This window comes from Crocodylus siamensis, chromosome 13, assembly GCF_052110815.1.
Source record: "Crocodylus siamensis isolate JL-2025a chromosome 13, ASM5211081v1, whole genome shotgun sequence".
NCBI classification, from domain to species: domain Eukaryota; kingdom Metazoa; phylum Chordata; order Crocodylia; family Crocodylidae; genus Crocodylus; species Crocodylus siamensis.
The window spans coordinates 27394663-27421117 of record NC_143407.1 but is presented as its reverse complement, the minus strand read 5'-3'; the positions used below and the strand labels follow the sequence as shown (position 1 = coordinate 27421117).

Genomic DNA, 26455 nt, shown 5'->3' with positions numbered 1-26455 from the left:
ATAGACTGAACTGATAAGCAAGTGAACAGATGTTCGGTTTTGATTCCAGAAATGCAGCCACGTGCCTGCAGTGGCCCAGGTCAGAAGCTGAGGGGAGCTAGAGCAGACCTCCCTGCTGGACTGGAGCACACAAACTGGGCCCACCCTGTGAGCTGGGGTTTGCAGTGGGAGGTGCAAAACATCCTGGGATGCTGGGGGACTGTGAGTTAACTTGAATCTGGAGCAGATCTGGGACAGAAGTTCAATAAACTGCTTTAACCTAAATCAGTTAAGTCTGATACTACATCCACTGAGGTTCATCTTAAACCAGTTTTGGCCATTTTGAAAGCAGTTTCTGTGCACTTTCCCTAGCCCCTCCTCCAAACCAATACCAATGGTTTCTCAGTACCATTAAGACCACCACTGCACCCTAGCCAATCTCTCACCTCTAGCTGTGGCCCATGTCCAGTGCTTCACAAGAAGGGCGCAAAAAGCTCCACCCCGCTCCTCCAAATTAGAAGTCAAATAATGCATCCCAAGGGGCAAAACATTGCTCTCTAGCCTCTACAACCTGGCAGGAGCAGCTCTCAAGTGTGGGATTATCAGATAACTCCCAGGTATCACTTCTCCACAAATGCGGTGACTTTAATCCTCCCAAACACCCCCTTCCCCAGAAATGCAAGACCAAATTAGCTACTCAGACTGATTCTCCAAAAGGCAGCATGTCGTATTACTGTGTTGGAAAGGTTGTAGAAATTTTTAATGGCTTGAAAAAAAACCTTTTTGTTTCAAATCCCTACTTGCACAAATGGAGGCCCAGCCATTATACTTGTTACTATTTTTTTTGACAAACAAAACTGAATCTCCTGTAAGCAACACTGCAGTGAAGCCTAATCACCTTTGTCTTTTTGAAAAATCATTCATTTTGCGCCAAGTTCCCAGCAGATATTTTTTTCAACTATTTGCCAGGTATGATTTCAACGCTGTTTCTGTTTGCATTTAAAATGACCTGAAATTTGTATTTTGCTTTGTAAATTTTAAGCAACCGCCAGAGCTTTTGTCCAAACAACAGAATGCCACTATTCTTGAACGGTAATGGGTGGCTGCTGTTTAACAATGCTCCACGCGCCATTAGAGAAGAACTGGGGCTACCGAGTAAAGAACAACTCAGGCAGTTGTCACTTTCAGTGGGTATTTAGGAGAACAGAATAGTTCAAACTGGAACTTGGCAAGGGCGCAAAGCGTGCCTGTACAGTATTTCCCTGTGCTAGTCTCAGTTAATCCTTTAATGCAAATCCATAGCTAGTCACTCACTTACCTAAGTGAGCAGCTGGGTTGAGAAAGTTGCTGTGATGGGGAGGAGGGCCAAAAGGCGTCCCAGCCGGATGAGCACCACCTAAAAACACAAAGTCAATGAACCGCACTATTCGTGGCTTAAACTATTTGGTCTGTGAAAATGTCAAGTCACGCAAGTAGGAAAAGTTACCCTATTCCCTGCAGACTGACTAGTTAGTTCTCTCTTCTCAAGTTAGGGTCACAAACAGATATCAGGAAACCTGACATGTAATAGACACCAGGACCTAACAGATACCAGGTTCCTGATTTTAAATGTACAAGATAACGAATACATTACGCACATACCCACCCACCTACCCATCCAAAGACTATTATTTGATGGAGGGCTTACGGCACAAAGGAGATTAGCCATTTCCTTTAGCACCAGGAGGATCAGCGTTCCAGCTAGCACTCCATAAGAAGAATTTTTGATCTTGTAGTACTCACTGGCTGCAGAGAAGAGAGTTGAAGGCCGGGCCAGGTCATGGGGGTGGTGAATGGCTCCAAAGAGGCTAGGGCCTGGTGGCCTGCTTAAGAACTCGGGCTTCAGGCCAAAGTCCAGTTTATGTGGATCAGACTGCATCTGTTTCTGAAACAGAAAATGCAGCTTGAAAAAGCCCATCCTAAAATCATCCTCCGGCTCATAATGCAGTAGCAGTGTGTTCACAAGAGAAGTGGGAAGAGGTCTTAATAGGAAATGGTATTAACCGGGTACTAGCTTCTGGCACCTTGAACAGAGGTGCAGAGGAAGCAAAGGGCAGAGAAAGAGAGAGCGAGCGAGAGAGAAAGCATAACATCTCAGGTTCAAACTGGTGTTTTTAAAAAGCCTCGAATCAGCAAACCATTTCAGTCTGTGCCTAACTTTATATATATTCTTAAATCCAATCCTATTCAGCAAAGCACATAAGCACACACTTAATTCAAACATGTTTCTGTCCCTGTTTACAAATGTATTTTGTTAACATATCCCTTCACAATGAATGAAGGGAATCATGAGTCGATACCATTAAGATTGTGACAAACCAACAATCAGATCTAATGAAGAAACCCCATTTTCAGTTCCTAGATTGGTCCTTAGCAGTGATCTAAGGCTGCAAACACAGGTGGAGCTGGACATGTTAGGGACTGAAGAGAACAAAAGTTAAGAGTGAAATAAGTACATCCTAAAATCTAACGAGTGGTAGCCGCCTCAATATTTGCACCACAAATGCAAAGCAGGATTTAGTACCATATGACCTCCAAGTACATAGTATTAGAATAGGTCCCACTGACTTTTTTTGACCAAAAAAATCTTATCTAGATTGCTTGTTTCCAGGACAGCAATCTCACACCCCTTCTACAAAAATACGGGATTTTTTTTTTTTTGGGTGACGTGTACTTGTAGCGATCACTACTCTGCAACACTTTTATAGGGTGAAAAAAAAAGATCAAATTTCCAATTATCGGTGCTGTCAGAACTCCCTAAACACAGATTGCTGATTAATTGTGCAGGTCCAACTGAGTGAATTTTAAAACGCATTATATTGAACCAATAGATCTTAACAGCAATTCTGCAGCATGTTACACTTTATAAATCAATATTTAATACTGTGCCAATTCAGAGTAAGGACTATTACAATAGTATAAACATGCATATTAAAAAGTTATGACCAAGTTAATGTGCATGCCTAGTAGCTGTTTTTCAAGTCCTAATAAAATGTCCAGGTAGATGTAAGAACCAAAAAATGCCATTGTCAATGTTTTGGGCTAATAGCCTGCAAAATATTAAAATGCAAATGACACCTGTGTTAAGGTCATGTCATTCTGAGAAATAATATTTTAGTGCTCAAATAATTTAAAAAATAGTTACAGAAATGCACAGGCCTCAGTGGAGACCCTGCATGCCAGACTTTTTGCCCATTAACATTCTTCCCCTTTTTTTAAACCAAGTTATAGATCTTTGAAGATCGTTACTCCTAATAGCAAAAGCTGTCAAGAACTTTAAATATAGCAGTATGACTACCCCCACTGTACTAATAAAGAAACAAAATACCCTCATGTTATTAAGAAGGGCATGCTGCAGGCATATTAAGAATGGGACACCATTCTCTGAATGTGATGGTTTACCTTCAAATAGCTCTGAAGACCTAAAGTGGGGTTTTTGGGGCTCAAAGGATAAACCCTAACTCAGAAAAATCATCCTTGTTCTTAACAACACATGCATAAGGGCTTTCAAGTTAAGCAAACGCTTAAGGACCTGACACAATGCTCACTGAGATCAACAGAAAGTCACACTGATTTCAGTGAGGAGCAGAATAGACCATAAGTGCTTTTCTGAATAGGTTTAGGTTCATATGGGCTTAAAGGCGTTTTTTAATCTGGGCTATAGGACATGCAAACTGGTTAGTCTAAGAGACGGAGCAAAAATATACCATCCCAAGGGAACTTGGAGAAGGCTGTAAACAGCTTTTACTATACATCTGAAGTTCCCTCACCTATAGGAAGAATGCATAGGCTGCCTCATGGTGGCATCTGCTCCCCTCTCAGGGGCCAGATAGCTTCATTAACTAGTGTAGAAGCTAATTAGCTCCTTCCCAGACTTTGGAGCCCAAAGAGGGAGCAGTTTTTATGCTAGTCCGACTGCAGAGACTGCAACTATACCTGCCCCTTGCACAAGGCTGTAAGTAGGGGCAAAGGTCCTTCCACCTTCCATAATCTAACAGGCACAAATGGCCTACACCAGGGGTTCCCAAACTGCGGTATGCGTACCCCTAGGGGTACACAAGACATCTCTGGGGAGTACACAGGAGCAGTTCTGTAATGGCAGGCTTAATTTTCATTATAAGAACAATTAGCATTTAAGGGGTTAAAAAATATAAAGCAGATGCTGGTAGGGGTAAGCAGGCAGCTGGTAAATCTGGCAAAGGGCACGCAATAAGAAAAAATTTGGAAACCTCTGGCCTAGGAGTAATCTATTTTAATCACAATAAACCATAATTGAGCTCCACGTTGTGTTTGATGGCAAGGTATAAAACAGTTCCATTGACCTCTCGTGAAGCACACTGAGATGTGGGGAACTGAAAAGACAAAAAAGCCCAACCAGCAGAAGTCTGTCAGTTAGGAGAAGGTGATTGCTGCCCACACATTTCAAAAATAACTTTTTCGCTGAATGGTGAGTAGGGACAAACAATCAAATTAAAGCAAGTGAGCTGGGGCAAGGGCCTTATTGCAGAACAGGTGGTATGTTTGAGTGCCCACAACTGCCACGTAACAAGTGAAAGTTAAAACAGGACAGCTTACCCCTGAATGAATCAGGGCTACGATGCTATGTTTCAGCTTTCTCTTACTGCAGGGTAGTTGCAGGCACACAAACAGTCACAGTACATCAGCTCTTCCACATCAAGTTCCAGCCAAACAGTTACCTTGCTTTAATGTGATAATTTGCCCGTACTCTTAAACAGTGAATTTCTCATTATGCTCGAAAAGTTAATATAATCAACCCTGCAGACAGATAACATCCTGCACGGCTCCTGCTTGCATTAGACAGTACTTTAGACATGGAACCAAATCATTCGATAAAATATACAACAGCGGGAAAACAACATCTTGTATGATTTATAAATTCACCAATATGACCTCTCTCTAAACATCAAATCAAAGAAGATTCAAAGGGCACTGATAACAGGGGAATAATAATTTCATTTCTAGAAAATACCTTTTCAATAAAATAAAGAAAGGGCATAACTCTCAAGGTCTATAATCTTGTCTTTTTTGATAATGGGAAGATGAATGAAGATCACTAACAGGGGAAACATAAGGAAGCAAAGAGGAGAGATCTGTCTGCTGTGGCAAATTAACCTGTCAACCTTGTTTAACAGGGTTGTTTTTAAACTCTATTAGCTGCAGGGTTTAGCAACTGTTCGTCATCTCTATGTACTGTATAGATCTGACTTCTTATAGTCAGCTTGCATACTCGTACTTGCACCGCTCTTTTTGTAACATGCAGAGCAGCTTTCTGACACACAACACAAGCTATTGTACTAAGAGCAAAGAACCTCAGTTAGTTCAAAAGTTCAGGAACAACATGGCCTTTTCATCAAAAAGCATGTTGGGAACCTCTTAAAAGATAAAAATAACACCTTTCAGAAAGCCATCAGAAAATCAAAATAGGATTGTAATATGAAAGGAAAATACATATATTTACGTTTGTACAGCCCCTAGCATAATGGGGCCCATCTTGCCTGTGGACCTGGAGATGCCACTGCAATACAAATGTTACATATTAATCACCACCTACTGGTATGTAGGAGGATATCAAGAACCCTTCATTGTGGTAACAGTTTAACTTAGTTTTGACATCTTCTATACAACTATCCAGAGCATGGTACTGCATAAGCCATCAGCATGAAATGGAAGGATACAACAAAAGCAGGCCAAAATACATCTGTGCTCCATAAGATAGTTTCAATGAGTTATTAACCATGGCACAAACACATGAACAATGAGGGGGACAGGCTGGATTTGCACTGTGAAGACTGCTCCAGATGCATGCATTACAAAAGGACTGACCTTGACTTTTTGTTGATGATGATATATCTGCCAGGCGATGTGAACATGCATAGCACACCACTTCCCAGGTTTCTGTATAAACAAAGATGTATGGAATTAATCACGAACCTTCGAGAACTATTATTGGGCTTTTTGACTGTTATTGGGCTGCAGCCATCACCGATTCCATGTTCTCATTAAACTAACACTGGGGACTTGTATCTGCATTTTCTAAAAAGCAGCCTGCAATTCAGAAGAAAGCACTCGGGGCAAGTTCTCTTCTGTGTCCTGACAGGAGGGGCCATTGGAAAGTTGTTTCTGCTATCTTTGCACCACTTGGAAAGTAAATTAAGGCAGAGAATCTGGCCCTTGAGTTTATCTGGACTTTCAGGAATGTTGTGGGTTATCACCTTTTCCACAATAAATCCACCTATAGTTTTATCTTGTCTCATAGTCTTCTTATGCTAGCTAGCTCCACTCAGGTGGTTGAGAAAGAGGCTTAACCATACCATTTCAATGATACTAATTAACACCTCTTATTTTGCATAAACAGAATGCTTTAAAACTGTACAATCAAATTATTTTTTTTAACAGTGCAATGATTTTAAAAAAAATGATTCCCTTCAAAGAGATTACAAGAATTTAACCCCCCCCCCCAAAAACAAATTAGCCTAACATACCAAATGAGTCCAGTTCCCCTCTCTAAATTTGTCAACTTTTGCTTTCACATTTACCTTTTGTTGGGCAATATGCTAGTCCAGTAAGCCTGTACCGTTAACTATAGCGTATACGGTTAACTCCATATTTAATTATTCTTGCTCAGATACAAAAATGGATGGTGCTTTTCAAACCATTTGTAGTTTAAAGGCAGCCTAACCTGGTGGTATTCCCATAAGCATGCAGCGTGGCATCTGGCCAGCAGCTAAAGAACATAAAAAGCATCTGCACTGCTTTAAAGACTGGACCTTTTAATTCCTAGGCATCTAGTATACTCTGTGTCTGAAATGGACTGTGCATCTAAATTTGATAGTAAGCTTCCTGGGGTAGGAATTTTAGGTTTGGTATAGTACTGAACAATATTAATAATACGCTGTAAATAATCAAAAGCTCAATCCCACAGTCTTTTCTTAGGCAAAACAACAAGGGAGTTCTGCTACTGCAGGACTAGTACAGGATTTGGCTCAGTAAACCATGTGAGCCAGCATGATAGAAGGATTATCATATTTAACCTCCAGAATTCATTGTGTGAATGGGCTGTGTCAGAAGCACAAATAATACCTTCAAACTTCAAAAGTGCACATTTTACTTGTGTAACCACAAGATACATGCATAGAGGGAATAACCAGACTACTTAATAAACATGCTACCAAATACCCCATTTACAACATGCCATTTCTTCATAATTAGTCTGCATCTTTAACCCCACCGGGAACTAAGAGAAGCTCGACAAACTAACACAAGAAGGCTCCTTACCCTCAACATGGGCCTGAACGGATCTGTCAACTGTGAAGAAAAAATGACAGCTTGGTTACATGCCTGTCACTCAAACAATTGCTCTAATTAACAAATTTGTATTGCTTCATTAGGAGGCAAAATTAAAATGTTAAAATTTTACTTTCAAATGAAGCCCTTTTGGATAATAATTAGTCCTCATCCTCGGTGTTAGAGCCAATCTCCCTCCCCCCTGTGACTGTTGTACCTAAGTGTTGACAAGCAGCTAAACAAGACTCATAAAGAGCGTTCTGCCCTCCGGCATTATTATTAATTTGTTGATTTAACACTATAAAAACGGACAGTTTGCTAATCTGGAGAGAAACATGAATATGCCCTTTGGGCAAATTTCCTTTCTAGTCTTTCAAAGGTGGATAACTTGGGAGGAGACAAAGAAGCAGATTTGGCGACCTTCCTGAAAATCTGCTGGAAAAGAGTGGTGCTAGAAAAGTGCTAACTAGCAACTATGTCTATGCAGTGACTACAGTTTAATTCTTGGAAAGGAAAAAAGGTGCTTTAATTGCAATGTTAAATGCAGCCTAGTATTGATCTTTTGTTGATCAGGTTGGACTTAAAAGATGAATTTTCAAGCTGGAACAAAATGTGGATAAACAATGTTTAAATAGAAATGCAGGTTTTGATATTATTATTATTACTATTATTAGATTTGATGTTTTGACCAGCTGTTTTCTGCTTTCCTCCTTTGCTTATACACTAACTATTGGTGTTTTGACTAGCTTAAATAATTAGAATTGGAAACAAGAAGCCAGTTGTGTATTCCTGAAATGTTTTGGATGTCACTTCAAAAATAGCACAACATGAGAAGGGAGGTTTACAGACATACGAAAATGCTTTGCAGAAAGCAGTGATGGCACAATATATTATACTGGAACAGTCAAAACTGCTACAAGTTGAAAGGAAGGATATAGCTAAATGACTTAATGGAATATGCTCTCATTATCTTCTCAACTAGATGACAACCGAGACAAAAATGCAGCTTCTTTTGGTATAAAGCCAAATAGCAGCACTGGCTCAGAGCAAAATAAACTACTAGGACTCGGCCTAACTCATAATTCAACCTTTGGAAATAGCTTTGCAATAGGCAGAAAGCTGAACCCTACTGCGGCCTGAATTTTTAAATAGCGCTTTCCATTGCTTTTGGTTAGGAAGTCTGCTTAGAAACAGATAGCATAAGTTCTGCTCATCATAGATCATATATATTAACAAACAAAACTTATTAGCCAGCCTGTTGACATTTATCATTTGCAAAGCCACAAGCCGAAAGGCCAAGGGAAAAAAAAAATCTGTTTGTACAGTTTGGAGTTAAAAATTCAGAGGCACCAAATGATCAAACAATTACATCAATGAATGCTTCATCAGCATTATCAACGACTATGGGAACCAGTGTCATTACCCACAATAAAACAAATTACAGACTATCAGCATAAAACTTTGGAACATTTATAAATGTAAAAGCTCTTTTGGACTTTATCCCTTTGCACCTGAGGTTGTGGATCTCGCATAACGGAAAGGAGAAAGGTTTTTCACTGTCTAATATATTATGCTAATGATAGGTGCAAGTAAAGGTCATTCTTTTAAATTGTTGTAAAGCCTGATCATGCGCTCAGACAATAAAACACACACCAACTTCAATAGTGCAGGCCCCATAAGCATTTCTGAGATGCTCATCTAGGTACCAAGAACAGAGAATCTTGTATTCCTCAGGATTGTCTGGATTAATAGCTTTAATGGCATTCTGGTCTAAAATGGCATAACATTTCCAACATACCCTTGGGTCTTTCTGTAGAAGGGTATGCGGGACAGTTCCGGGTCTGGCTGCGACATCAATAGGATTGGAAGTCTAAAAAGGTCACAAGGAAATATCATTAGCAGGGAGAAAATGTGTGGCTAAGAATCTTTTTTCCCCCCCTTACATTATCATTCCCTCAGCAACAAAGAGGCTATTTTAAGAGGAGGAGAGAATCACAGTTTAATAAAATGCATGTGGACAGCCTCTGTCTTCAAGCTCCAATTGTCCAAGTCCTTCTGGTTATTCAAAATGAGGTAAACAGTTATATAACACAACAGCAAGAGTTGTACTGGAAATTCCTTCCATCGTCCAAACCATGATTAACCAGGTTTATACAATGCTTGCAGCAGTATCTGCAGCATCAAGCTTGTACTGTATTACTTGTCAAGTCTACCATCTGGAAATAATCCACTAATGGGAGTCTGTCACGTCAATATACCGGAACAGGCTAAGAATTTCAACTTCATTGTCAATACATGATATTTTAAAGTTGCTGTTTGAGTGTTTCTAAACACAATTCAAAAGGATTTGTTAAAGCACGGCTCTCAGGAAATACTAAGTCCTATTTAAATAAACGAACAGAAGGCCCTTTCTGTGTTTAGGTTTAAACATTCAGCCAGTACAAGGAACGGTGTCTCTTTTCCCAAAGATTTAGATACAGTAGCTTCTTCCATTAAAAAAAAAAAAAAAAAAAAAAAAAAAGAAAGAAAGAAAGAAAGAAAAAGAAATCAGCTTCAGTACAACTAACAATTAAGCAACAGAGTTAACAGCCTGATTACCATACATATGAAGAATTCCACTAATGAACCGCAATCTACATATTCAATCAATAAGCTGGCATGAATGGTTCAATTTATAAAAAAAATGAGTCTTCTCTGTAGAGATTTAGGTACTGATACTGCAAAGACCGTAAGCCATATAACCACATTTGCTTCTCAGCTGTGGGTGCAAATCAAAGAAAACTTCAAAGCAGAAGAATCATTTTGTTCTATAACACCTATAAATGAGAGAACCCTGCTCATTGCAGCTGTGTGTGATGACTGAACAAACAGGAAGATGGAGTTTCCAAAAAAGAGAAAAGGAAAGAAAAGAAAAGAAGTTGCTTATTAAATGACCTTGCAACAAATATAAACCTCAGTTCTATATGAAAACCAGTTGGCTACATTCTCCACTGATCCCAGTATAAACCTGAGATCAAAGAGAATTTCCTTCTCTTTTCGGTTACCCCAAAGTAAACCTGGAGTTAGCTGTCATCAGTGGAATTACTCCAAACTTACATGAGTGAAATGGATACCTGAATGTGTTCCAAGACCTGTACCACACTGCAAGCCTAAAGCTAATCTGGACTCAGCACACACTCATTTGGGTATGAGGAATACAAAAAGTAATTCTTATTTTTACCTTCGGTTGAAATGCTCCTTGTAATGAGCCAAAAGGACCGGTGGGAGGAATCATTGGAGGAATACCTGATACAGCTGGGGGATAGGAGTGAAACAGCTATAACAAAGAGAGAGAAAAACAACATAAATTGGGGCATGGTTGTAAAGATGCATCTACCAACTTCAGCGAGAATTCCTGTGCAATTGTAAGGAAATGAATTGTGGAGAAAAGCGCTGAAGAAACGATCTCAATGCAACAATGTTAGTCAAAGCGGTCAATGAAATGTCTACAAATGCCATGGATGCTTACTTTAGAACTTAAAAGTAGTTGAGAGATCAAACAGCCAGCAAACTATTCCCTGGATTAGGCCATCCTAATATGAAGCACTTTTGCAATGGTTCAGTTTTTAAATGGCTTAAAAGTCCTAAATGGTTATATATTGTAAACCGTATCAAAAGGAAGGAGGGATGATGCAGTCAAATAAGACTCACAGAAAATTACCATTTAATTGGGGGGGGGGGGGAATCCTTACGAGTTTTATGCCATTAAAACTCAATTAGTACTTTAGATTTTTAATAGTATCCGTAGGAAATGAGAAAATACACAATTCTTACTTCATTAGCTTGTTTTAGAGGACATCTTGGAACATTTAATGTTCAGATAGAGATAATCTGATTTGCCAAAAAACATCATTTAAGCAAGTAGCTGTGGCAGGAAAGACGACAAGTCTAAATTTAGGGTATCAGTTTCTATAAAAAATGGAGTCCTAAAGCATCAAAGCACAAACCCTGAGAGAACATACACTTACACTAGACCTCGCTGGCCACGAAGGATCTTCTTGTTGTAAAGAAGCTCAGGCACGGAAAGCTTTCCTGCAGTAGTGCATACCAGCAAACTGGGGAACAAGCATGCAAACCACAGTGTGCAAATCACAACTTGTCTCTGTGGTCAGCACATCAGTCCCCTAATCACGATAGGAAGGAGTTACTCGCCCAAGCAATTCCATAGACGTTGGCGTGACTGTTCAGGGAACTGCTTACCAACAGGACTCAGGAGTTCACAAGATGGGTCTCGGGGTGTATTGTTCCAGTACAGAGCAAGACCAGGCTGTAACCCAGGAATTGCTGATAATCTCACTGAGGTCCAACACACAAAAAAATCTGACCTGGTTTGGTGCTGCTTTAAACCCAGCCTAGCTGGCACATGTCCCGTGTGGCTGTTAAAAAGCCACCTACTAGTAGAGCCAAATCCCAGATAAAACCTCTCTGTCCGCTACTTTTAAGATCCAAATAAAGGTTGTGTTTCATGAGTTAATGGCTAATTGAATAGAAGCAGAACTGGGTAAAGCCAAAGACAGTACATGCAGAACGGTCAAGCACCAAGTAAGCCACGTTTCTGTGTACATCAAGTCTGTCAAGCTGTTGCTGAATGTGTTTATCCCATGTATATGTTTTTCTTAGTCCCTTTCCCGTTCGTTATTCTCCCACAAGGTCACTTAATCATATTTTAGTGACTGTGAGCTGATAAATAATTTCAATAATTTAGCTGTACCCAAAGGTTTATTGGCTAAATGAAATGGCATGAAGTCTGCTTCTTTCATAGCACGTTCCTGCTGTTGCTTTTAATTCTATTTTATTTAGACCTGCTCTTTTCAATGACGCAGAAAACATTTTCAGATTAGCCGATATTAAACTGAAGGCATTTGAGGAGTCATTACTAGGCAACTGTCCTCATTTACAATAACTGTTAATGTCTAAAATGTGTTTTAAATACCCTAGTGCCTACTGCATTTAATTCTCCGTGTAATATGCTAATTCCAAAAGGTGGAAAGAGACATAATACTTAATATTTTATTGGAAATGACTAATAATAAGGAATGGTTTCCTTGCAGTTTTATAACAATTGGTAAGTTAATTAAATGTGACCTTTCCTGAAGGTCAGAATTATTATAACACACAGAAGATCTCTCTCCATTATCTTTATATCAAATCAAACTCTGCCAGCTACTGTAAGACATTTTTCATCTTCAATGTTTACTTTTGCCCTCAATGTCCTCTGCCTGAACACCTTTTCCCCTCTTCGGCTTTCCTCGTTAGAAAATGCATGGGTGGCAGCTCTCCTGAAGTACAGACCAGCGATCTCATGCAAAGCCTACTGAACGTTTAACTAATCATAACTTGCTATCAGCTAGTTTGTGGAGATAATTCCTTGCCTCAAATGTAGCCAACTCTTAAATAGGAAGAAAGAGTATAACCAAAATAATCAAAAAAAGGGGCGGGGAGGAAGGGGCAGGGAAACAATTACAATTATTTCTGTTTCTTGCGTGCCTTACTACTGCTTATATTTTCCATTCTAAAATAGACAGGTTTTGACTCAAAAAGTAGCCTTACAGGTTTCTTTTCCTGCAGTATTTATTTGTGATTCTGCTTCTAACTTTAAGGATATTGCTGGATTTTCTCAAGGTAGGTCTAAATGAGAAGTGTCTGTACAGCAATGTTCATTAGGGATGCAATATTTTTATGACATTTTCACACTCACAAAGACCCTAGTGTGTATGTGGTTCTGCCAATATAAAAATGACTTTGCCAACATAGCTAAAGGAACTAGTACAGCTACAGAAATGTTTGCCAATATATTCCAACTACTGTAGCCTTAGTTCAATCCAGGATATGAATCTAGCGTCAGAATATTTGCTGACCTCCAGACAGCAGAATATTTTGGATATTACTGTATTACTGAGTATCAAACACAAAGGGCTAGGATTATTTTTCATTTATATCACTACCCCATTCCACTTATTGAGACATCATTGAACATGATGGGCCAAATTTTCCCTAAGCGTGCATTCACAGAGCTCCTTTGATTTTCAAAATGCAGTTATTGCACATTAATTTGTTTCTCCAATTAAATGGTTCCTGCCTGAATCAACATGTCATAATGGCAATAATCCATTTTAGAAACTGATGTCAAGTTCAGCTAATAAGGTTGCAATCTTGCAAATACTTAAGCATAAGCAACTTTTCTCGTGTGAGTAAAACTGAACCCTAACATAACTAACAAACACCCTGACCCAGCAAATATTTATATATGGACTTAAAGTATCTCTAATAAGGCTTATTCAAATCAGTGGGGTGATTCTCATGCTGGAAGTTAAGTACATGAATTTAGACTTAAATGGTATATAAAAATACTCAGACTATCGTTTCAACATTTTTTTGCCCAGTTCCACTTCTAAACAAAACCAACACATATAGCCAGTGCTTTGCAAATTTCTGAATGCTGATGCAGTACTCATTCTCTAATCAAAATATCATTATGCGAGTTAAAATTCTTGCCAGATCCAAAGTCTTTGTGTCTTTTACCAGTAAGTTGAAGTTTCTGGAGACAGGGAAAAACAACCATATTTTTCAGCCACATATAAATTAGTTCTGCAAATTTTAAAAGCTAAAGCTTTGCAAATAAGTTGCATCCATTGGTTTCAATGATATTCTTGATTATTAATCTTCCAGTTATCAAATTACAATGCTTTATCATGTATGTCTTAGCCATACTGCTAGATTCACATTACTGTCATAAAATAGAGCTTTCAAAATGTACCAAGCCCAAAGCATGACTTTGAAATCTGAAGTAGACAAGGTTTCAGTTTTTATATAGTGAAATATAATATATTAGTAAAACTATTAAATTACCTACCCCTGAAGGGTTTGTATGATAGTTTGTCATTTCATTTCAAGTTTCCTAGGAAAAATATCAGTCTAATAGTTTATGGCACAACCGAAACAGTGATGAAATTACTGGTGTATCCTGCTTCATGTAACACAGTCAGCTCTTTTGTCTCATCTTTTTCACATCAAGCCTCTCTTCACATGGTTTATGAGCAAAAGGTCTTTTGATTTTAAAAGAGAATACTGCATCTTTATCAGAAACAAGCACCACAACTGCAAGCTTTTAAAAGCCAAAGCAACCAAGAACAATAATAGTAAATCCTGGAGTGATGATTAAGGATAGATTCAACATTCTGCAATTTACTGAGCAGCAGTCCCAGCTCACTACAGAAAAGCAATTAAATCAGTTTGTAAACACAATAATAAAACTCACACTGTGACGGTAGAAGGGGTCAACTTTTGTAGGGTATTTGTCAAACTGCAAAGGGATCAAAGCACAAACTAGTTACTTTGTATTTTGCTGCTTATTGCTTCACTTCTGTTTGTAACACTCAAGATGGCTTTTCCACTATTCACCAACAAACCAAGCTAAACAAATACACAAGACTTTTGCATTGCATAGGATTTTTCATTCTTTCAAATAAAAAAAAAAAAAAAAGGCCTGTAGGAAAGAAGAAAGGAATAAGCACCCAAAAAGCACTATTCCAAATTGCACAGACATCTCACACACTACAGTACAAGAGTCAGCAGGCTGAGTTCATCAGTTTAAATGCTGCCATTTCGTACTCATTGTTCATTACCAGCACATGCATGGCAGTCATAAGGAAGAATGTCATTCCACCGCTGGCAAAGGGTACCTGAGCAACAGCATTTTGCCTCCATTACAGCTGACATTTTTTTTATTGACTTTTTTTTTTAAACAAAGAATAGAGTTGTGCTCTACTTATCCTCACATTTCTGCCTGGGGTACGCACCATGGGTGGTGCTGGCGTTGGCATGATGGCTGTGGGCGGGATGGCGTGGGGGAAAGGCGTAAAGGTGTGCTGGTGTGTGTGTTGATGTGTGTGCTGGTGCTGGTGCTGGTGCTGGTGGAACTCAGTCCTCAGGTATGGCGGTGGGCCCAGGGAGGCCCCACGATCGGCACTTTGGGAAGCCAAAAATCGTGTGTTTAGTTCCTGACGAAGAAGATCTTGCTCTGAAACAAAAACAAAAAACCAAAAACCACAGGTTCAGGAGCTTTGTCTGTACCCCAACTTGCCGTTGGCTCATTTTGGCTAGCAGAAATGTATTTGGGTATCCACCTTTTCAAGGGCAAGCTATCTTCTTCCAGCTAATGCTGAACAAGTCACAGGACTTTCCTTCGGTTGTCTCAAAAGACATCAGAAGAGACGAAAACCACCCACTTTCCCTTTTGTCCCACAGTTTATCTTCACTGCACAGTTACTTTGAGTTATAACTCAAGGGCGCTCCTTAAATTGAGTCTTCTCAACACAAACCTGAACTCGGTTGTTGCAGTATTTCTATAGGATATTGGCTGGCTCATCCACAGGTATAGGTTCACCTGAGCGAACACAACTCAGCAGACACTTAAGACCACCTTTCTGCAGCATGCGTGCAGACAAGCATCATTTGAGCACTACCAGTCCTTCGATGCCACAGTCAGCTGTGGGAAGAAGTCCATTCAACAGCTTAAAACTGTGGAATTTGTCCTCATGAATCTTAGCATGACATACAAGTGCTTTCAGCAGCCACTGCAGAATGGCTTCTCACTCCAACTAGGCTAACTTCAGAGAAGCAACTCAAGTATGGATAACTAGTGCAACGAAGACGTATCTCCAGATAATTCAAGTAACACGTGCCACCGCATAAAAAGTCCAGCACATATTTACCATGGGAGAAAACAGAAACACAGAACACGAAGCCTCCCAGAAATACTTTCCAAGAGTGGAAAGAATCTCTCTGGGAAGACCTGAATCCAGTTTCTGTTCTCCAACGAAGCCCAAATCTGTCAGTGATGACAGATCCTCCGTCAAGCAAGTATCCCTTTGTCCTCTTGGCCAAAATAAAGTAAATGCAACTTAAAACTGAGAGATGGGTTTTTATGTCATGCCTATTGTACTGATACACATCCAAGGCTTACCTGAGTAAGTACTACCAGCTGGATGTCCTGGAACCTGCAGTGTCCCTGAAGTCAATGGAGGTGGAGGAGGCAAAGCCGTAGGAGGGGCAAACATATTGGGGTGATGCGGGTGTGCAGGAGGTTGGAGGGTGGGCGTGAAGGTGTGCAATGGGCTGTGGCTGGGTAAAGAGAGGGGGAATGGTGAAGCGGAGGGATGGTGGGATATGTGGGGAGGAGGGGCCTGAGTCTTGGCTGGAGTACTGCTTCTGCTGCTGCTGTTAATAAAAAGGAAAAATAGAAGGAGGAGAAAAATGATATAGCAACATATCAAAGGGAAAAAAGCTTCACTCCCTTCCCAGAATACATGTTTAGCTAATATTAACCAAACTGTCGGTAGGATTTTGTCATTCCTTCCTGAAACCTTCTCCCCTGCTGTTTCCACGAACTTTACTTCCAATCTACTCTCCACGCAGCGAAGGCAAGGTAGGTTCTTCTGCAAGAGGCTGGGACTTTGAAGTTAAGTGTTATCAGCCCTCTAACAACATGTGAACGATCCACAAAGGAATAATCAACTCTGTGTTTATTACGTAATTAACAGGTTCTCTCCATCAGATCGCTTCCAACTGGCAGTTTCAGGTAAAGCAAGCTCAAATCAGTGATCTTTACACTAACAAAACAAGTGTTCATTTTTTACCGCCACTAAATAGAAATGAAAGAGACTGCAGTAGATACGAGACAGACTACAGAAAATTATTAACGGCTACATGCTTACTGTGTAATTGCCTCCTTTCCCCCTCTCACAACAACAACTGAGGCAGAAGTAAAATATTTCTTTGCAGTTTTTCAGACATAACTCCCTATTAATTAACTTATTTTTTAAAAGTCGTCAAATTGCTGGTGCTTAGTTTTACTTCACATCATTTCAAGAACGGGATTTCATGGCTCTGCTGCACTGGAACCTAAAGAAACCTAGCACCACTTTGGCTAAAAGTAAATCAGGATCGCGTATAGTGGTGGCTCAGACTCTAGCTGCTACTTGAAGCGCAAAGGAGCCATCAAAGTGGCTTAAAATGGGTTATTTGAGGGTTCCATTTCCATAAGGAAATCCCAGCTGGGTAGAGAAAGGACTGTCCTGAGTTAGGGCATCAACCTAGAAGAGGAGAGAGCTGAAGTCCCTGCTCCCATACAGCTTTGCTGGGCGACCTTGGTCACATCACTTCATTTCTCTTACTTAAAGCCACCTAAATCTAGACCGGGAGCAGCATGTGCAGCCATTCACCGCTGCCAGTACAGCATGGGCAGCCCCTGGTAAGTAACTAGGGGTGGGGGGAGGGACCGGAGAGATGGGGGGAAGACCTGGCAGGTCCCCCGGGGGAAGGGTGTGGGGGTTGACTGTAGGGGGGAGAAGAGAGGACTAGCACAGTCCTGGGGTTAATGGTGAGTAGCTGGGCTTTCCCAGCCACGGGGCTGTGCTGTGAACATGCCCAGGCATTTAACCTCCTTCCTACTCGGGGGGTTAACTCCTTCTCGATCTAAATTAATACATTTCCTGAGGTGCACTAACTGCGATTGGGCCTGCCGTTTTTAGCTAAATTAAACTCTCTGAACACCCGCACAAATGAGTATTTAGATCGACCTAACCCTGGCTAGGCTCATAGATTCATAGGCACCAGGGCCGGAAGGGCCCTGGCAAGAATATCAGGTCCATCTAAAAGCAGCGCCTATACGGGCCCTCGGTGTGATTTCATAGACATTAGGGCTGGAAGGGACCTTGGGAGATCATCGAGTCCAGCCCCTTCAATTTCCCACCTAGAGTTCATTCATTTCAAGTTCCTTTCAAGTTTCCAGGAAGACAAGCCCTTAAAAGCAACTCCTCCTCTGTGCACGTTCAGCCAGGGATTGGGACATACCCCACCGGTATGCTGAATTTCATCACGCAACCTCAGCATGAAAGCACATTTGTTTCCCTACCTTAAGCTGTTGAGGCTTAAACTGCTGCTGTTGTACGCTGACAATGGCTGAGAGAGACTCTGCGAGGACGGGTGAGGCTGTACGGGTGGGACGGTCTGATGGACCGTCTGCACAGGGGACTGCGGCCTTGGGGGGCGCTGAACTTGAGGCTGAGGTGCAGGCTGACACTGGGCTTCTTCTGGAGTCTGTGGCAGCTGGGAGGCTTGTGACTGGGGGGGCTGGGGAGGAGCCTCTGTACGCTGGACCAGTACAGGGCTCGGGCAAGGTGCCTCAGGCTGCAGCTCCAACTGAGGCTGGACCAAAGGCTGCGTGACCTGAGGACAAGGGTCTTTAGGCACCACGGGCTCAAGTAATGGGTCTTTACTGCTGTCCTGGCTCTTCTCTTGACTCCTTTCTAGTCCTGATATTTTCGGGACAGCTGCCCCCCTTGCATCTGGGTCGTCATTTTCAGTTAGTGCACTGACTCCTAACTCTTTATCTGCAAAAACAAGAGAGACACAATTGCCAAGTGTGCAACCAAGTAGGGAAAACAAAGAAAACCAATGTTCATCATGGATCTCTTAGCAGCTTTAGTGTTGCTTCTTTTCCTACAATAGACTTTAAAAAAGAAAAAAGAAAGAAGACGACGACTATATTAACTTGAAATCTGATCAGCTTCAACAAAATAAGTTCAATTCTTTCCAGTCATCACGCTGCCCCCGACTGTTTCCTAACATTTGTGGTTTTTACAGTCACATTTTACATTTGTAAATGTTTCTAATTTGTCCATTATTGCCCAAAAGCCACAGCCAAAAAAGCCAAAAAAAAACTGCACCCAATTCTGCAAAACACTTCAACACATACTTATCTTTACACAGGAGAGAAGTACAGTTCAACTTAGATCAAACTACTTTCACTGTTGTCACCCTTGAGAGTTCAAAATAAGTTTTGCCACACAGATTAAGACACACTGCTGGTCATCTAAGGAGGGGGGAATCACTGGTTGGCTTAAAAATAGCAATACTTTTTGAATCCTCTGAATTCAACTTCTAGTTGGTGCATTTAGGTTTCTGTTCATGTTGTTTTATGTAAGTTTTACATTACATCATCGATACTAAACAATAATCTTCCTTTTGAAAACTAGTGTACTACCCATTACTTAAAGGCTAGGGACAGAAACTACACATAAACCATTATAAGTGATCAGTTCAAATCTGTAATGCAACACAAGTTCAGTGCACAAAAACCACTTTCAAAATGGCCAAAACCAGCTGACGCTAAACCTGAATGAATGTAGCATCAGACTTAACTGATTTAGGTTAAATTGGTTTATTCAATTTGTCCCGGATCCCCTCCAGATTCAAGTTAACTCTCAGTCTGCCAGCATCCCAGGATGCTTTGCACCTTCCCAGCAAACCCCTCCTAGCAGGGTTGGCAGTCTAGCCTTGGCTCAAGCTGTCTGCTCCAGTCAAGTAGGGAGCAAGCATACTCTGTCCCTCCCTCCCCAGGTCCAAGTATCTGGCCTGAGCCACTGCAGACACGTGGCTGCATCTCTGGACTCTCAAGTGAATGTCTGTTCACCTGCTTGTCGGTTCAATCTACACAGCTTAGACTAACCTGCACAGATTGAATCGATTCAGCCTCAGGCTTTTTGACTACCTGTACTTACCCAGAAAGGTACATTTAATACAAGAGTTACAAAAGGTAGGAGGGTGTATCACTGGAGGGAGATTTGAAAGGAAAATGACTACATTTGTACACCTCGGGGGCTGATCTGCTGATGTGCTGAGAACCTGCAAATCTTCTTGCAGTCGCTGAGTACTCAGCAACTGTGAAACACTGGGCCTCATAGGCTTAAGGCCATCAGCAATGCCAGGGAAAAGATACCTAGGAAAAAATATATGGGTTCTTTCAGCTTGGGGTTGTGAATAATTCTCAACAAGAAAATACTTTTTTCTCACTTTTTGCCAATCTTTAGGAATAAAAATGATGAAATATTGAACAGCAAAAGGCAAATTAAGCACACCTATATTTCAAATCTCAAGTAACGTATGTGAATATCAGATGAGGGTTCCCCCTGCCCCCCACCCACGCTAACTGAGGGAAAAAACCTCCTTTTATAATTTCAGTAAATACGGTAAATAAAAACAACTAACAACATACTCCTATCCATCTATATACCGAGCATGTGGCAACAGCATTCCTAAGTTTCAAAATTTTATGCCAAGTCTCAGCATTAATTCTTAAAACCCCAGCAGCTGGAGGAGCCAGGCTGCAAAGGAATTCCAGCTTCCAGTCAAACAGTAAAATAAGAGCTTCATATTCTTGGTTTGGGGAGGGGAGGTTGAAAACCTAAAAGAAATGCAACCTCAAGGGCCAGAAACTAGAAGACAAGTAAAACAATCGCAACACTCACTAATGAAAAATTACCCCATAATGTTAAAGATCATCTCCTGATTTTTGGATCCTGCTTCAGCTCTGGGCATTCACAAATCGTGATGATATTGCTCATGCACTGACATTTTGGGGTTCAACAGCTAAAGTATAACTTGTGTGGGGAGAGAGTAAGGGGAAGCCCATGGCACAGCTACTAGGCCTACAGCATGCCTTGGTGTACCTCTTCAACCGGTAACAAGAGCCACTCTCTCCAACACCATACTCAACCCATAAAGCCCGTTGCTCCCCCACCCCCCACTTGCCTCTCCCTTTGTAATGCTCTTCAGTGCAGCAAAGTTTAAGTACAGTTGCACCTTATGCAGCTCTATCTGTGAAGATACAGGCATGCTGGAGTGGTCAAAACATATCATGTTATACTTGGTCATCTGGCTTGAATTTTGCAGTGGAAAAGAAGAATATGCCCTAGGGAAGCATCTTCACCTCACTAGGCCAGAGGAATTTGCCAGCTCAGCAAAAATGGCAAGCTGTCTAGTTAGGTGAATTAGGAATTGTTCAGAAGGTTTTGGAAGCTGGACTAGAAATGCAGAAAGCAACTTCTGAGGAGCAGTTCTGGCCTGAACTGGTGGGTACCAATATATAGTAGCTGTTGGTACTATGCCCTTCCTGCAGGTGACCAGTGGGGTAGTTTCTATTTTATAGTAACTGCAGGGGCTGCCCAAGGAATCAAGGCCAGAAAAGTATGGGGTAATGCTGGGACAGCAGTACAGCTCCTTGGGAATAAAAGTAATTACTCTGATGTGTGCCCAAGGTGTAGAACATTGCAATTAGACTGCAGGTTATAAATAACAGAAACTCACTTTGCATTAATTCTTTGGATCAGTTTTGTTTGATCAAACATTATTAAAAGTTAGATGGAATGAGATCAGTATATGTGTCAAGACAGGGCCCAGGTGTGGAAAGAGAACAAAATGAACAACAGATTGCTCAGGGACATGTGGATACATGTTCCTAATCCCCAAAGGGCGAAGAGTTATGATATTTTGCTTTTTAGTGAGATGGCATGATAATTATGGCATTGAGGGCTTGGCCTTGTCATTAGACATTTCCTACAAGATGAACGTAGTAGGTAGTCTGAGAACACAGCAGAGGTGATGCCTTCATTTCAGAGGGAAAGCTTTGCACTCAGAGCCCTTCATTAAGTCTTTTTATGTGGTATTTTTAGTGTCTCTTATGTGCATAACATTTATTCAGCACAGCCCCCTGCTGCAAGGGTGAAGTGCAGTTCCTTATACAATACCTTCTCCTCCCCTGGGGGGAAAAAAAAAAGCTATGAATTTAAGTGTCCCTTGTGTATTTTTCTTGCTGCTGCTTATATCTTCATTATGCAGTCCCTTAAGGATGATTTCCATTAGTTAACAGCTTAGAAAATGCTATGTTTGGTGGGATAACACCGCTCCAAATTTATTTTATTTAGGGGATGTCAAATATTGGACGCTCTCTCTCTCTCATGCAATTCTATCTACGCTATACCACAACATGGTACCAAAGGCCCAGGAGTCTCTCTTACACAAGTACTCCCAATAAATGTATATCTGCATGACCAATAATTAATGTATATAGTCCAAAGAAAATATTTCAGCTCACAATATCCTATTTAGGGACTTGTAATCCCATATCACTGATGCATGCTATCCATTATACATTTCTTCTTGAGGATTTTAAATATTTCTCAGTAGCATTCCAAGGTCATATATTCAAGTTTATCCCTTGCCCTTCTAGCACTTTTCACACATACCATTACTTCTCAAAGCTTTATTCACTAACCACAGGAAACTAGACAGAGAGACCCTTATTTCATTATGATGTAGATGATCTGCTAGAAACATTTCTGTGCCCCTTCAAACAATACGGGAGTATTTTTTCATCCAACATTAAAGAACAAAACGTGCATCCTATCTTTGTTTTGGGGCAGTCGCAATACCTAGTTTTGGATAACTAGTCGGTTTACTGCCTCGGTAAGCACTGATATAGGATTTCCTTCAGAGATGATGTGAAAGTGTTGACAGTGAGGGGGGCACAACTCCGCACCACCACCACTGCCCCTGCTGCTGCTGGGCGCCGGCTTCGGCTGGGCTGCAGCCCCATGCCCCACCATCAACACAGAAATCTGGGGTGGGGGGCACGTGCCTGTGCCCCCCACCCCCCGCACGTATCGCCTGTGATTTTCTTTCACCATTATGGTGAGGTTCTACCGATCAGCTATCAAATTTTACCGAGAAAGGGATAACATGTAATAATGATTCTCTGAGTACTGAGGAGAAGCACTTGCTAAGTTTGCAGGCATCCAGAATTATTAATATGCAACTTGCATTTTATGCTTCTTCTCCTCTCTTTGCCCTTAAATGGGTCTTAAATCTGTATTTTTTTTCTACTTTTCAGTTAATGCAGAACATATTATGGGCTCTCAAGATGCGGGACTTGGTCCTCCTATTAATCTACATGAAGTTCTCAATTTGCTATGTCTCCAGGATTACTATTCAGTCAGAACAGTAAGACCAGAACAATAGGCAATGCTATGATGTCAAGACGTGGAAACCCCACTCACATGTGTGCATGTAAAGCACATATTCTATATGCATGAGTTACATATATTATATATGATATCATGACATGAGCAGGCATATACTCAGACACACGAACTTGTGTTCGTATATCTGTTAAGTATAACATAGAATAATAGAAAATAAGGGTTGGAAAGGACCTCAGGAGGTTATCTAGTCCACTCCCCTGCCCGAAGCAGAACCATCCCCAACTAGATCATCCCAGCCAGGGCTTTGTCAAGCTGGGTTTTAAAAACCTCCCAGGATGGAGCTTCTACCACCTCCCTGGGTAACCTGCTTCAGTGTTTCACCACCCTCCTAGTGAGAACGTTTTTTCTGCTATCCAACCTAAACCTCTCTTGTTGCAGCTTGAGACCTTTGCTCGGTGTTCTGTCATCTGCCACTGACTGTTCAGCTCCATCCTCTTTCAAACCCCGCTTCAGGTAGTTGAAGGTAGCTATTAAATCCTCCCTCAGTCTTCTCTTCTGCATACTAAACAAACCCTAAGCCTTTCCTCATAAGTAACGTGCTCCAATCCCTGAACCACTTTCATTCCTCCCTACTGGACTCTCTCCAATTTGTCCACATCCTTTCTATAGTGGGGGGCCCAAAACTAAACAGTACTGCAAATGTGGCCTCACCACTGCACAACAAAATGGAATAAAACTTCCTGCGATCTGCTAGCAATGCTCCTACCAATGCAGCCCAGAATGCCATTAGCCTTCTTGGCAACAGGGGCACACTGCTGACTCATATCCAGCTTAGCGTTCACTGTAACCCCCAGGTCCTTGCCTGCAAATTGCATAAATACAAAAAATGTACGTGTCTCACATTATTGAGATATATAACATACAGGGATATAAACAATGCACAGAAACAGATACTGATCATTAAAACCCAAGCATTTCCACCTTAAACCCCTTTGTCTGTCTGGCCAAGATTCCCTTCTGTAATCTGAATCCTTTGTCTCATTCGGTGGTGCAATGGAGTTAGAATCTGGCCAGAAATGGCCCACTAAGATAGTACCTGATCAACAGAAACTTTGCTGCATTGATATATAGCCTATGACAACATATAATGAACACTGAAAACAATTAAGGTATCTGTGATGAAGAAAAGATCCACCATTTCTCAGGCAGCAAGTTAGAGCAGGTCCTCGACTACTCAAACTTTCTCTTAGACTAGCTTGAGAGTAACTACGGTCTCCTAAACCAGGATCCATAATGTTCCGTCCATGGGTGCATGTAGGATTTTAAAAAGCAGGGTGTAGATAGTGTGGTACCCCCTCACATACAACATAACATATGTTTTGCAAAATGCAGGTCAGTGAAAATGCAAATGCGTGGCAATAAGGTTCAAAGGGAATGGGAGACAACAGGTGTAAAAAGGTAGCTGGGGGGAGAAGGGAAGGGGGAGAAGGTGATAAAATGTAGCTGGTAAAATGCAGACAGATCTGGGGTTATCAGATGGCAGGCAGGTTATAATGTACCATAAAGTCAATGTCTGTATTTAGTCCATTATTGTTTGTATCTAGTAGATTTATGAAGGGATCTTCATAGGCTTGTCTACAAAAGGTGTTAGGAGAGAGAGTGGCTGTCTTGTGAGAGGCATGCACCGATCCACCGATCCCAATCCACCGGTAGATCTCGGAACCCTTTAGAGTCTATTGGAAGCTGGGGAGGGGGGCTGAGTGCCTGTGTGCATGCACACATGTGCCCCAGCCCAGCAGGTCAGTCCCTGGGGGAGGGAAGGGGCAGGAGCTAGATCGAGGCCTCCGCGGTAAGGGACAGGGCCACAGAGGCAGGAGCAGGGGTAAGTTCAGTGGGGCCCCAGCCAGTTGGGACTTACCTGCTGGGGAGGTGACCCCCCAATAAACGTTTTTTCCCTGTGCCTCGATCTGCCCCCCCCCGCCCTTTCCCACCCCACAGACTTACCTGCTGGGCGGGGGGAGGGGAGGGCTGGTGGCAGCACACAGTAGATCTTGGGTTGCTTTTAAATGCCAAAGGTAATCTCCTACTTAAAAAAGTTGGAGACCACTGACCTACAGGTAACTGGGTATTTGATAGATTTTCGGTGTGCATTCGCTCTGGTATGCAGTTGTTGTTTCATTTCTCCTACATATTTTCCATCTGGGCATTTGGTGCATTGGATGAGATGTATTTCATTTCTGGAGGTGCAGATGCAAGATCCAGGACTGGTGATGGCAGAGGTGGATTAACTTACAGGCCAACCGAGCCCAGGCTCAGGGGCCCTGATTGTGGCTTGCTCATCAGTAGGAAAGTGAAAGCTGCAGTTTGTCTCCACACTGGTTGGCAGCAAGCAGCAGGGCTGCCGGGGCCTCTCAGCCAATCAGCAGCATGGAGACAGAAATGGCACCAAATTTAAAACCATGACTTTCGTTTCCCTGGCAGTGGGGAAAGAACTGCAAGTGAAGCCCCTCCACCAGTCAGCAGCGGGAGTGGGCTGGGAAATCTGCAAGATTAAAGGTGCTGCCACACACATGGCCAGGAGCATAGCTAGGCAGTCAGCACCCTGCAAGCAAGTCATATGGGGGCAGGAAAAGAGGCGTGGGACAGGGAAAGAGTCAAGGAGGGGGGCGGGGCAGGGGCTAGCCAGTGAATAACACTTTGGGGTGGGGTGGAGCTTTGGGCGGCTCATCTGGGGGGCGCGGCTCTCCACCACTGTGCGCACCTTCAGGAGAAGCATGGGGGGTGGCATATGCCCCTCCTGGATTTGTGTTCGGGGTGAGGGCTCTTTTCTGGAGGGCTGTGCCAGGGCTGAGAGTGGGGCGAGCAGCAATGGTGCTGAAAGCAGTGGCTACGGGAGTGGTGAAGATGTACTGGCAGGTTTTACTTTTTTGCTAGGATGGGTGGGTCTGAAAAGATCTATTTAAGAGTTGGGTCTTCTTCTAGTATGGGCTGCAATTGTTTGAGGATTTTCCATATAGATTCCAGGGAAGGATGCTATGTCATAACTAATGGTGTGCGATTCGTGGGGATTTTCTTTTCGTCCTGCAGCCATTCTTCACTTAGTGGCCCTTTCAAAAGTATCATCTCTCTCTGGACGAGTGTCCTTGCTGGGGTGAAAGCCCTTTTGAGATTTGCAAGATGACCATCGTGGGTATACGCCTCAATGCAAATTCAATGGTATCAGAGGGTTTGGCTTTAATATTACAGCTTTCTTGGGGGGGGGGGGGTTAGGG

The 26455-nt window shown here is 41.8% G+C and overlaps 1 protein-coding gene across 16 annotated transcripts in view; it reads right to left on the bottom strand.

Moving 5' to 3' along the window:
• Positions 1-26455, bottom strand: part of AUTS2 (activator of transcription and developmental regulator AUTS2) — a 980474-nt gene that overhangs the window by 11568 nt on the left and 942451 nt on the right. For 4 of the 16 annotated variants that reach the window (XM_090024888.1, XM_090024892.1, XM_090024894.1 and 1 more), the window contains 11 exons: positions 18278-18755; positions 16328-16581; positions 15141-15382; positions 14621-14665; positions 10544-10639; positions 9122-9193; positions 7315-7344; positions 5863-5934; positions 5498-5554; positions 1762-1903; positions 1298-1375 (listed from right to left, as the gene is read on the bottom strand). In XM_090024888.1, the coding sequence (XP_089881014.1) occupies positions 1298-1375; positions 1762-1903; positions 5498-5554; positions 5863-5934; positions 7315-7344; positions 9122-9193; positions 10544-10639; positions 14621-14665; positions 15141-15382; positions 16328-16581; positions 18278-18755 (1566 nt within the window). Of the gene's footprint in view, positions 1-1297; positions 1376-1761; positions 1904-5497; positions 5555-5862; positions 5935-7314; positions 7345-9121; positions 9194-10543; positions 10640-14620; positions 14666-15140; positions 15383-16327; positions 16582-18277; positions 18758-26455 lie in introns of all 16 variants that reach the window. The other 12 variants (XM_090024891.1, XM_090024897.1, XM_090024903.1 and 9 more) reach the window with 9 other exon arrangements.